Here is a 12,097-nt window from a genome sequence, read left to right as displayed (position 1 = left end):
GCGCGGGCCGCGGGGCCGGCGGTTGCAGCGCAGCGGTCGCGGGTGGGGCCCGGCCCGGCGAGCGGCAGCGCGGAGCCGCAGAGCCGTGTGCCGCGGGGCCGTGCGGGACGGGAACGTGAGTCAGCACCGCAGCCCCCGCCGTTGTTTTGGAGCAGGAAGCTCAGCCCTCTGCCGCTGACCTAGCGCGGCCCAAAGCAGCCGCAGCAGCTAAAATCGCCCGAGCTCGCCCGCGGCTGTTACGGGCCGGCCTCGGCTCGTCGGTGGCCGAGCGCCGCTAGGCTAGAGCTCGGGTCTCGGCTCTTGCTGGGGTTTCAGGCTCAGGCATGTCCTTGGGCTGCTACACTGCAGCTACGGCTGCTGGAGGAGTGTAGGTATTGGCGTGCTTTGTAGATAAAACCACGTTTTACATATTTGGAAAAATACAGTAGCGTGATTCGAGTCAGAGTCACTTATCACCTCTTGTGGTGTCACTGGTAATTGGGAGTGAATGATAGACACTTGTTGAATACAAATGGACTACAAAGCCAAACAAGGCGTAACATGGGAAATGCTGTATAAGTAAACAAAACTTTAAAAGTGACATTATATAGTATGATTTGTTTATATTTAGATAATGGAGTCTCATAACTCTGACAGCCTTCGCAAGAGTAAATCACCAGCTTCTGGAAGTGAAGATGAGATTGAGTTCATTGGAGTAAGTAGAGCTGGTACTGGAATACTATTTTCAGATTGTTGTAAAAAATACACTTTCAGTAGTCCAGTAAACAGGAGAGGGGTCTTAATTGACTCATGATGATTGTATTTCAATGTAAAGCATTACTCTTGAACACGAAGATAATTTTATTTGCGAATGTTTGTGGCAGAAAACAACTCGATCTCAAATGTTTATGTGAACTTTCTTGGAAGGATATAAGATGATGTCAGTTGGTCCTGTGGAGAAAATGCAGTCTAGAGTGTCCAAGCAGGTGAGGGGGTTATTACAGTCATCTGTGAGTTTTGTGAGAAGGGACTGTAGATAACTTTCCTGGTAATCGTATTGCATAGCATTTCACTTTATGATTAGTCCCTCTAAAGTTAATAGAATAAATCACTGCTCATTCTGCCAATCAATGTTGAAATCACTGTACTCAGTGTAGAAGAGGAAGGAAATAAAGGGTTAGAGGCCTTAAACAATCCTCTCAAATTGTGCGGCGCTCTTTACTGTACAAGAGGAAGGAAATAAAGGGTTAGAGGCCTTAAACAATCCTCTCAAATTTGAGGCGCTCTTTATTGTACCGCACCTAGTCTAATGCTGACATGCTTTGTGTGAATGTAACTTTAAGACACTTGTATCTGTTGGCTGTCCAAGAGAAGCAGAATGTTTTTCATGCTGCCTGTGTTCTGGTCTCAGTCTGTCATCAGTGAAGTGGTGCTGGATGGCAGGATTACATAGAATCATAGAATTGTTTAGGTTGGAAAAGACCATTAAGATCATTGAGTCCAGCCATTAACCCAGAACTAAACCATGTCCCTAGGAGCCACATCTACACATCTAAAGATGTTTCTTGAAGGAACAAATCATGTTACTAAGGTCAAGTGATTCAATGATGCCAATATTTTTAGTGGCTGGTTTTTTTTGTAGGTTTGTCTCATTTTTTAACAATATGCTGAATAATTACCAGATTCCCTACCCCCATTCAACATACAGCCAAAATTCAACATACAGACTTTTTCTGCAGTGGTATATTTAGGTGCTCTAGTATGGGGGATAGGTGGTTTTTTGCAAAAATTATTGGTTGGTTATCTCTGAGACATCTTAATATTTTGGTTGATTTGGGCAAAATTGATTGAGTTCAGAGTTCATTGTATACACACAAGTATCCATGTGCATCTGCAGAGCAGGACTTGGGGTTGTTGGTGGATGAGCTGGCAATGTGTGCTTGCAGCCCAGAAATTCCACTCTGTGTCCTGCACTGCATCAGATCTGGGGTCCTCAGCACAGGAAGGTCATGGACTTGTTGGAGTGAGCCCAGAGGAAGGATACCAGGATGATGGAGGGATGGAACATCTCTCCTGTGAGGAAGGACTAAGAGAATTGGGATTGTACAGTCTGGAAAAGAGAAGGCTTCAAGTTGACCTAATTGCAGCCTTCCAGCACCTGGAGGGAGTCCAGAAAAGATGGAAGGGGCTTTTAACTAGAGCATATAGTGAGAGGACAAGGAACTTCAGACTAAGAGTATGTTTAGATTGGATATTAGGAAGAAATTAATTTCTGTAAGGGTGGTGGGACCCTGGAACAGGTTGCCCAGGTAAGTTGTGGATGCCCCCCATTCCTGGGAGGGAGGGAGCTTTGAGCAGCCTGGTCTAGGGAAAGATGTCTCTGCCCATGACAGGGGGACTGGGACAAGAGGATTTTTCCAACCCAAACCATTCTATGAGTCTGTGATGGTGACTGAATAGACTTCATTTTCTTCAAGCTAGGCAGTGAACAAGGATAGCTTGTATAGTTTGCAAAGATTGAAGGGCTGCTGGAGCACCAAGAAGAGTAACTGAAAGAGAACTGAAACAAAGGAACTAAAATCAACACTTCTAGCTACCTTTGTCTTTGGCTTTGCCTGTGTAGGATAGTAGGGGTCCTTTGTGGTCTCAGTGACTATTGCTTCTGTATATAGGAAGATGACTGCTCAAATTTTTTGCAGGATTTATGTCCTGGAGTGAGTAGCTTACTATCGTAATTGATGAATATGAGAGGAAAGGTGTGCGACCCTGGCCATCACCTAATATCAACAATATGTCTTCAGATCTCATTTGCTTCTCTGAGTGAAGGTGACTTTGGGCTTTGCAAAAGGATTTCTAAACTGCTTGGCAAGCTTTAGATCTTCATTTCCGTATAATAATGTGTATGACTGGAAACTTACACTCTTCCTAAGTGTTAGGGATGTATGCCTCCTGATTATCTGCATGTCTTTAAGACCCAGTGCACAAGATGGTACTGTTTACATTTAATTAGAGAAGCTACTGGAGTATCTCAACCTCTGCTCATTTTGATAATAACAAGTAGCTGTAGGCCATGTGATCTGTGTTTTTCTTCCTTTTTCTCTTTTTTTTTCCCCTTCTTTCAGTCAGATGTGGCTTTGGTGTGGGTTTTTTGTTTCTATGATCAGTTTTTCTTTGTGGTTTTGGGGTGTTTATTTTCTACTTCATTCACTTGTTCTAGAGTGTTTGAACTCATGCAGCAGAAATATGCTTTTGCTCTATCAAATAAGGATTTTTTGTCAATCTGCTGCTGCCAAAGATTTTCAGCTTTTGTAGTCTGATTCACCCTCATTCAAGAAACTTAAAATTATTCTTCCATAATTTTCCACCTTTTAATTCTTCGTTAAAACATATTTTGTCCATTTAAAATCATTACATTTTAAGCTTTACATACCACCAGAGAAATATTATTTAATCTACAGTGCAAGCTGTTACTCCTATGTTCTTAACGTAGGATGGTCTTGCCCCCATTTTGCTTACTTGGGAAGGATAAGGCAAGAGTGAAGAAATAGACATTTTTAATGCCCTGTGAACAAATAATATAATTCAAGTTGCCACAGTTGGCACCGAAAGCATTGGACTTAGAGGAGAGTTAGTTAATATACCAAGTCAAGTAATGCACCAAACATGGTAGTTAGCAATTAAGGATTTTGCTTCCTTTACCTCTGTGGTGTTAAATATTAGATACTCAGAATGAAGGATTTGTCTCTCTGGCTTTTAGCTGCATCACAGCAGGAGCTGAATAAAATGGTAGTGGTGTTAGGAAGCAACTCTTATTTCTGCACCTATCCAAAGTCATCCAGGATCTTGAATTTCTGTATTTCCTAGGTTATAAAGTCAAAACTTACTAACTGCATGGTTGGTTCACCATGTTGGTCAGTTCTTAGCAGCCTTAAAAGTTGGAAGTCTGCTGGGACACAGATTTAGAGTACAAATAGCATAACTTGTCTTAATTTTTTAAAATTTACTTTAATATAAACTTGTGATAATAATTATTTTTGCATGTGTATACACAATTACTCTCACATAATTACTTGTCAAAGATAAGTTTGTGGTCACATGCATGAAAGCTAGATTCATGTTTTCTGTATGCTAGTTTGTGTACAATTGTGCAGAAGTTTAATTGTGCTGTTTAAGTAAACTGGGCATTTGGTCTGAATGCACATAAAGCTGAAACAACAAACAAAACACCTTGCATGGTGTGTCAGTGCACAAGGTGTGTGTTAGCTAGGCCAGATCACCCACAGATGGAGTGAAATGAGGAAGGGCATGAAAGAGAGATCACAGTTTAGGGCTTTCAGAAAAAAACTTTGGGATAAAAATGAGCTTCACAGAGCTCCTTGAGAAGTAACTCTCCTTGGAGATGAATGTGAGGCTTCATCTTTACCAGTCACCAGTTAAATGTGATTGTATTAACAGTTAAACTGGGTATTTTGCACAGTATAGTGAAATTACAGTTCTCTTGATCCTTCCTGGCAAAGGTGTGAATAACAGCAGAGATGCCACAGCTGCCTGGAGAACTAAAAACCTAAAAATTCTTCTACTCACAGAAGTAGCTGTGATTTTTGTTTGTTGCTCAGTGGCATGGCTATTGGTTTGTGAGAAGAATGACTTCTCAAGATTGTTTAGGGAAGTAATTTAGAAGTGGATCATGTTGGGGGATTTTTTTTGGTTGGGTGTTTGTTTTGGTGTTGGTCAGTCTTTTTTTGGGAGTTTTTGGGGGGGTTTGGTTTTTTGGGGGTTTTGTTGGTGTTGTTTTTTTTTTTCTTTAAATGTGAAGGATCTGCTGATAAGATGTGGAGAGTGAGCATCTCTTAGTGCTGGTACATACACTTTTATGACTTTCTGGGTGCCCAGTATGCCAGTATAGTCAGCTAGAGAGGCCCCAGCTTTCAGCTGTTTATGGAGAGCTTGTCCATATTGGTTTTTGTACATCACAGACTCTTTGTTGTCAAGATTTACTCCCCCACTCATCCAGTGGGGAGTTTACAACAGGTAGGATGAAGCTCTCCGATCCTCAGCTTCATAACTCTCCTATAGTGATGGAATTCTCTGGGTTGGCATCATCTTTGTATTACTATTTAGTTGAACCATCTGGAAAATAACGTAATTAAAACTCTCATAACTTTCAGTTTGGTGCTTGTCTTGTGTGGAGGTAAACAGTGCACAAAAATTGCATAGAAAATGGCACAGAATTTGGAAGGAAAAATAACATTTCATGTGTGCAGAAAACATTTAAACAAATGTAATATTACTTGTGTTAAATTTATTGTTTTGATCACTTGAACTTCTAGGCTTGAAAGCAAGTTATCTGCATTTCAGCTGTCAATTTTGTAAGTTTTCATTAGTTGTTGAACCCTGAGAGTAAGTAAACACAAATAAGAAAAATCTCTGCCCTTGAAGAAGCTGTTAGGATCAGAGCTGAACATTTCAAAACACAATATTGAGCAGTCAGTTACTAAAGGTTCAATTTCTTCAAAGCGTTGCAGAGCCTGTCAGTTTCTACAGAAGCAAATCTCCAGTGGATTTTTTTGAATATTTAGTTCAGAAAACCATGTTATCTTTATTTAATAATAGTTACTCTTTGTGGGTAATTGGAGGCTGGCAGCTAGATTCATAGAAATTTTTGTCATCTGTGCAAGATTGCATCCCTCTTCTCCCCAGTTAGACAGTGTGTGCCTGGCCAGCTGAACAGCTTTACTGCCTTGAAAGGTGGAAGAATGTAAGGAATGAGATGCATTAAGAGCAGCAGAGAGGATTCCATGCTGCTTTTCTCTCTCTGCTACTCATCATGAGGAAGTAGGTCATCCTAGCCTGCCCTACGTAGATGACTGTTGATATATTGAAGAAACTGCCAATATATGGCAGAGATAGTACATTTTATCTCTGTGAAAGACAATTTAATGCTTTTGTGTGAGTGTTTTTAACACCTTTTTTCCAGGAAGGACCTTTAAGGCCTGTCCTTGAATGCATTGATCTCGTCAGCAGTGAGGATGAAGAACCTAACAGCAGTTCTTATTTTCATGTGAGTATGTTGTAATGTGTTTTGGAGCATCTTGGTGTAATAAAATAATTAGTCTTCTGTATTTTTTCCCATCAGTTACTCTTCACAAAAGCCTTGTTAGATGTATTTTTAACAAATGCTAAATAACAAGTATTGAAATATTTTGATTTTTCTACTTGCTATTGAATGAGAAGCAAGAATACCAGTACTTCACTTTTTCCAGAGCCATTTTTTCCACCTTGAAATGACTTGGTACTTTTATTTGTCTTTTAGTCATCTAAAAAATGTTTGGAAATAAAATGTCACTTTACACGCAGCCTCGGAATTCGGGGTGTCCAGTTTCTGTCCTGAAAACATACCTGGTCTACTACAAGGCCTTTTCTTTCTAAAATAACTCTTTAGGAACAATGTATGGGTTGAACAGTCTGGGTTTAGCTCAGTCTAATCCTTCATAATCCATTCTAAGAATGTACAAGTCAGGCTCATCAGTGTGTCTGTCCCCCAAACTTATTTTGCCTGCTCTGCATGGCCTTTGAAAGGGACATTGATAGACTCTACTAGAGTTGGTTTTGGCAGCAGTGACTATCTTTTGACTTTTGTTTTCCTGTGTTGCAGCAGAGGATGTTGGTAATAAACCTGATTGTTAAGGAAAGGTGATCTACTGTTACATGCACAGGCTGTCATTACAGGGATCATTACTAGAGCTGTCTGTAAGAAGAGGAAACTACAGTATATGGCCTATCCTGTAGGCTAGAAATAGCTCACGATCTGCCTTTTTGAAGATAGTGGGCAGTGTTAGGGAAAGAACAATAGCAGTTTTCAGTTTTTTTAGATGGGCTGCATGTTTGCTTTGAAGCCAGGAGAGATTTTGTTTACTTAGAAGAACTTACTTTTTTAATTTGTTGGAGACTTGTAGGACATTCAGCACAATCATGCATGTTCCTCTACTGCATGATGAGGCTAGTGTTTATGTTGAATTGCCTTGATTATGTGTGTGGGGGGTGTTTTTGTTTGTTTTTAACAGAAACTACAGATGCTGGTAAAAAGGAAGAGAAAGCAACAAGGTAGCTGATGAAACTTAGGCTAAGAGTATCTTTACTGGATTATGTTGTGAGGGCATCACTTTTCACTGCATTAGTGTCTGTTACATAACAATCACCAAATAAGCGTTTAACCTCCCAATTGCAGAGAAATACTAAGCGTAAGGATCACATTGACTATCAGAAGGAACGAGTTGCATCAACCCTGGATCGTCTGGCACGCCATGTTGAAGTAGAGAAACAGCAAAAAGAAGAGAAAAACAAAGCCTTTAAGGTATTGGATGTATTTTATTTTGGAAGAATTGCATAATAAAGGCCTTGTAATCACAAGTATCTTTGTTTTCACTATTAAGTAAATAAAGAAATTGGTGAGGCATACCTGGAATTAGCAACTAGACTTACTGGGACATTCATGTGAAGCACTACATGGACTTTGTCTTTTCAGTGGCTTTTGACTGATCAATTTTCTAGTCTTATTGCAGTTCCTAAGGGGGGGAAAATTAAATTAAAGAAAACCACTGGCAAAAACTTCTTCTCTTGTTGGTAGATATAGCAGTGGAACCTTAGTATCAATTATTCTGATACTCTAATGTTTCAATTAATTGAAAAATAACAGTTATCACAAACCACCATGCAGCAAGCCTTGCTATTTATCTGCTTTTTTGGAGATTTTTGGGAAGCTGTTTGCTGCATTAAATCTGTATGAGGTAGTATTTCATAATGGGAAAAAAATTTCAATGTTTAAGGCATAATTTTAAAATTGAGTCCTGTTAGTTGCACTTTGCAGCCATTTGAAAAGAATGTATTTTGTTACGAACTGGGAGGTACAGTCAGTGGCTCAATGGTAGAACTGTTCTCAGTGGGAGCTGGACATCTTGAAGGAATGGAATTTCAAGAACTTGATGTAATTGAATAGGGAGGAATGTAAATCCAGAGTTGGGAAAATGTGCTGACTTCCCTAATTTTCTCAACACTGTTAATGGCTTTTAAAATCACATAATTCTACTATAGTTACAGCTTGTTGCAGTCTATGGTAAACTGGGCAACTGTAGTACAATGAGTAAAAGGCTAGATTAGATACAGTCCAAGGTAGCCTTGAAGTCTGGAGGCCTCCATCCCTCTTATGTCTCTGCCACTTTGATTTGGCAATCTGTTTGTGTCTCCACGTACAGTTCTTCAGCTGTAAATTGGAGTCAGAGGTAACTGTGTAGCTTTTAAAGCAGCTTGAGAATGAAGGCTAAAAGATCCTTTTGTTAAATACAAATATTTTCCTCCTGGTTGGCTCTTCACTCTTCATCACATAGTGCAAGCTGCAGAAGTAAATTTAGTCTTCAAAGTGAAAACATATTTTTCTTTTTTTTTTCTATTACATTTCATTTTTATTGTCTTAAGTAGAAGTCAGTCTAGTTGTAAGATTTTTTTTCCCCTCACTTAGGTTTTTGTGGGTGTGTATTTTAGGAACCCATATGTAGGTTATGAGAAACATATTAAATATTTTTTCTTTTTCTTCTGTTTTTTCAATTTGATCACAACATTGTTTGGTATGTTTTTTCCCATAGGAAAAAGTTGATTCCCAATATGCTCATGGGTTGCAAGAACTAGAATTTATTCGGGAACACAGTGATACGGAAGCTGCAAGGTTATGTGTAGACCAGTGGTTAAAAATGCCAGGTAAGAATAGAAAACTAAGTTTTCTATTGAGTGATGGGTTCTGAGTCCTGCATTACAGAGTAGAACATGTGAAAATTGTGTTGAGCTTGCAGTTGCCTTGTGCATAACCAAATTCTCCAATATTAATTATTCTAGAGTGTATAATTTGAAAGCTTCTGAACATTTATTTCTGTGAAAGCTATTTTTGTAATGCTTTGCTACTTAGACTTCGTGTGTTAAATTTTCTAAAAACCAGTAAGGCAATGTTATTTATTTTTTATGAGTCAAGTTGCCAGGAATAAAAAATATGCTGTTGAGCTGCTGTTTAGGAAGGTGTAAGTAAGTGTAACTTCACAATCTTTAATGAATTTAAAATGCTGCCTGGAGTACCTGGAGGAAGGATGTCAAACTGTTTGAAAAGTTGTACTACTGGGAATTGAAGAGACAGTGGAAGAGCAGACTTACTGTAGTAGGATTGAAGGACAGTGAGTGGATTGTTAGTTTGCTTTTAAGAATCACCACAGTTTGATTCTGGAATGTTTTAGGGCTTGTGTGTTATTTGTTTTCTTAAGCCTGTGTAATTCAGCTGCTGGTTAAGTACTTTGTTTTGGAACACAGGTCTGAAACCAGGCTCTGTTAATGGAGGAAGAAGGGATATTTTTAAGAGGACAGGTCAGACTCGAGTCAACAGCAGTCCCAAATGTTGTCCTGTGATGCATTGCAACAGACAGTTTGATAATGTACATCTTCTTCTAGGTCACCTTCAAAGGTAAGAGATACATTGCAAGAATTCAGTGCCAGGAATAATTATGAAAGAATGTGCTCTAACTTAGGACATCAGCATCAAGTCTGCTTTTAACTGCCTGTACTGACAAAGGTCCGTTTTGAGAGACAATTAATATGTTACAATTTATGTAGATGAACTTCATGAAGGTTTTTTTTTGATGGTTTGGTTTAGTTTTTTACTTGGTGTGTGTGGTGTGTTTTCTTCATTCAGAATTGATGTCTTCCTCTTGTTGAGCATTTTTTAATATCTGAGGTTTTTTGAGAAGTCAGATTTCTGTACTCCAGTTTGGTTGTATCTTCATCCAAACTTGAAATAAACCAAAAGGCTAACTTACACAAGTTGATGGTAAGATAAAAAGAAAAGTCCCTAATGCAGGGAAAGAGGAACAAAAGCTATAGTCTGTGTTCATAGCTGATATTGCTAGTCAGTGCTCAGTGTGTCATTGTTCAATTCCAGCAGATGCTGCCTGTTCACTACTGAGTGTGTCCATAGGCAGGATGGTGAGAAGTTGAGGAGAGTGTCATGGGTTAACTCCTACGGGCAGCTCAGCCCCACACAGCTGCTCACTCATTCACACTAGTGGGCTGTAGGGTAAAGGTGAGAAAACTCTGGGCTGAGGTAAAAACAGTTTAATAAGTAAAGCAAAAGCTGCGTGCACATGCAAAGCAAAATAAGGAATTGACAGAGCTCTATCACATGTGATAATTACTTAGTTGCAAAGACAAATGACTTCACTCTATCTCCCCTTCCTCCACCCAACTTTTGTTGCTGAGCATGATGTCTTATGCTGTGGGATGTCCATTTGGCCATTTGAGGTCAGCTGTCCCAGCTGTGTCTCCCAGCATCTTGCTGGTGGGACAGTCTGAAAAACAGATAAGACCTTGATACTCTGCAAGCGCTGCTCAGCAATAACTGAAACTTCTCTGTGCTATCAATACTGTTGTTCATAAATCCAAAACAACAACCATGCTAGCTGCTAAAAAAAATGAACTCCATCCCAACCAGCACTAGTAAAAATGAATAAATTATTAAATGTCTATGTAGGAAATTAGGGTTTTGTTAGTTCCCTTTAAAGCAGTATGATTTCTGTCCAGAGTGGCCATTTTAACACGTAAGTTGTAGGGAGAATCATCTCTGTAGAGGACACATTTCATGATAGGGGAAGTTAGGAATTTTTATAGTTTAGATTGGTTTTTGTCTGATAGCTTCAAAGGACAGAATTTTTCCTATTAAAAAAAGCTATTTGACTATTTAGAGGGGACTAGTTTGCTAATTATTTCTTCTTCTCCAGGTTTGATCATTCTCCTTGTGACCCAACAGTCACATTACATGGACCCCCACATAATGCTTTTGCCTGTGTGATATGCTGTGAAAGATTTTCAACCTCTCAGCAGTACAGTGACCATCTTTTATCTAAGGCAAGAGCATAAGGATAACTAACTCGCCTGACTGAATGTAGTAGAGGGCTTAAGACTTAAAATTATGCATTGGTTTTTGGTGGGGTTTTTGTTTTATTCTTTCTTTACCTCTCTTTCTCTCTTCTCTCTTTTACTCTTTAATATTGTTTTCTCTGATTCTGCTGTGTTTCAAACACCTGGTGTAGCCTGGCAGTATTCCCTTTAGATGTAACCATTAGGTTGTACTTTTTGATATGCTTTCTAGAGGACCATAGTTCTGTCTTGAACCTCTTGTCCACCTATTGGTGTTGTTGATAGATACTCCCTTTTTTTTGCATTTCCAAAACTATGAAAGGTAAAGGCAGGAAGTTAGGGATCAATAACTAGACAGCAAGGGAAGCAGCTGAAAGAAGATGGGGGTTTTATTTAAGCAGTCTGGTGTTGAATTGGATAGTGGATAGCATTTTCAAAATTGGGTGTTCTGATAACAAATATTCTTGCCAAGTCTCCAGGAGCTGCATTAAATTTGGGGAAGTGTTAGACTTTCTGAAAGTCAGATTAAATTTTGCTTGTAGTAATAACTTGACAATTAGTCATACCTGACAAGCTGAAAGACTGCATTGTAGTGTGTCCCTGCCCTTTTTCCATTGCTTCAAAGTTGTGTGCCTGTCATGTGTTCAGGGACATGAGCAGGAGTAGCAGCCAAGGTGGGGGAAAGACAGTGATTGTCTCTTGAAGACAGTGAGAAGATGGGATTACTTTGATATGTAAGGAATGGGGAGATAATCCTGATCAGAGCTCTAAGCATGTAAAGAAGATTCTTGGAGTGATGTAGAAAGAAGCAAGCAAAAAGACCAGAAGCAGAACTAAAGGATTTTTGCCCTGAAGGCAGAGCTCTGAAGTTGATGTAGAAGGCAAAGCAGGTGGAAGGAGTTCACTTCTACAGAAGACTCAGAGCTTTTGGGCTACTCTGAGGAGCAGCATTTTGGGGAGTTAGAGGTTAGCAAGATTAGAGGAGAACTGACATGAGGTAAGACAGCTGCTTTATTGACAGAGGGAGCTTTTTCTGAGTGCCTGGGTAAAGGGAATAGCGAAGAATTGCTGGAGCCCATAGTCCCTGGGAAGGTACTTGCTCCCAGTGGTGCAAGAAGGGGATGGAGTAATTGATGGTGTAGTAAGGGTGGATGAGTAGCTTGGTTTGACA

The 12,097-nt window shown here is 39.5% G+C and overlaps 1 protein-coding gene across 1 annotated transcript in view; it reads left to right on the top strand.

Moving 5' to 3' along the window:
• Positions 1 to 563: 563 nt before the first annotated feature.
• LOC121339128 (E3 SUMO-protein ligase ZNF451-like) overlaps positions 564 to 12,097 on the top strand; it is a 33,251-nt gene continuing 21,717 nt past the window's right edge. The window contains exons 1-6 of the mRNA XM_041410691.1: positions 564 to 694; positions 5,957 to 6,040; positions 7,208 to 7,333; positions 8,619 to 8,730; positions 9,328 to 9,478; positions 10,788 to 10,914. Coding sequence (XP_041266625.1) covers positions 614 to 694; positions 5,957 to 6,040; positions 7,208 to 7,333; positions 8,619 to 8,730; positions 9,328 to 9,478; positions 10,788 to 10,914 — 681 coding nt within the window. The 5' untranslated portion in view covers positions 564 to 613. The remainder of the gene's footprint in view (positions 695 to 5,956; positions 6,041 to 7,207; positions 7,334 to 8,618; positions 8,731 to 9,327; positions 9,479 to 10,787; positions 10,915 to 12,097) is intronic.

The sequence above is a fragment of the Onychostruthus taczanowskii genome, unplaced genomic scaffold (genome assembly GCF_017590055.1).
Source record: "Onychostruthus taczanowskii isolate IOZ18803 unplaced genomic scaffold, ASM1759005v1 scaffold33, whole genome shotgun sequence".
Lineage (NCBI taxonomy): Eukaryota > Metazoa > Chordata > Aves > Passeriformes > Passeridae > Onychostruthus > Onychostruthus taczanowskii.
This window is presented reverse-complemented; position numbering and strand designations above follow the sequence as displayed.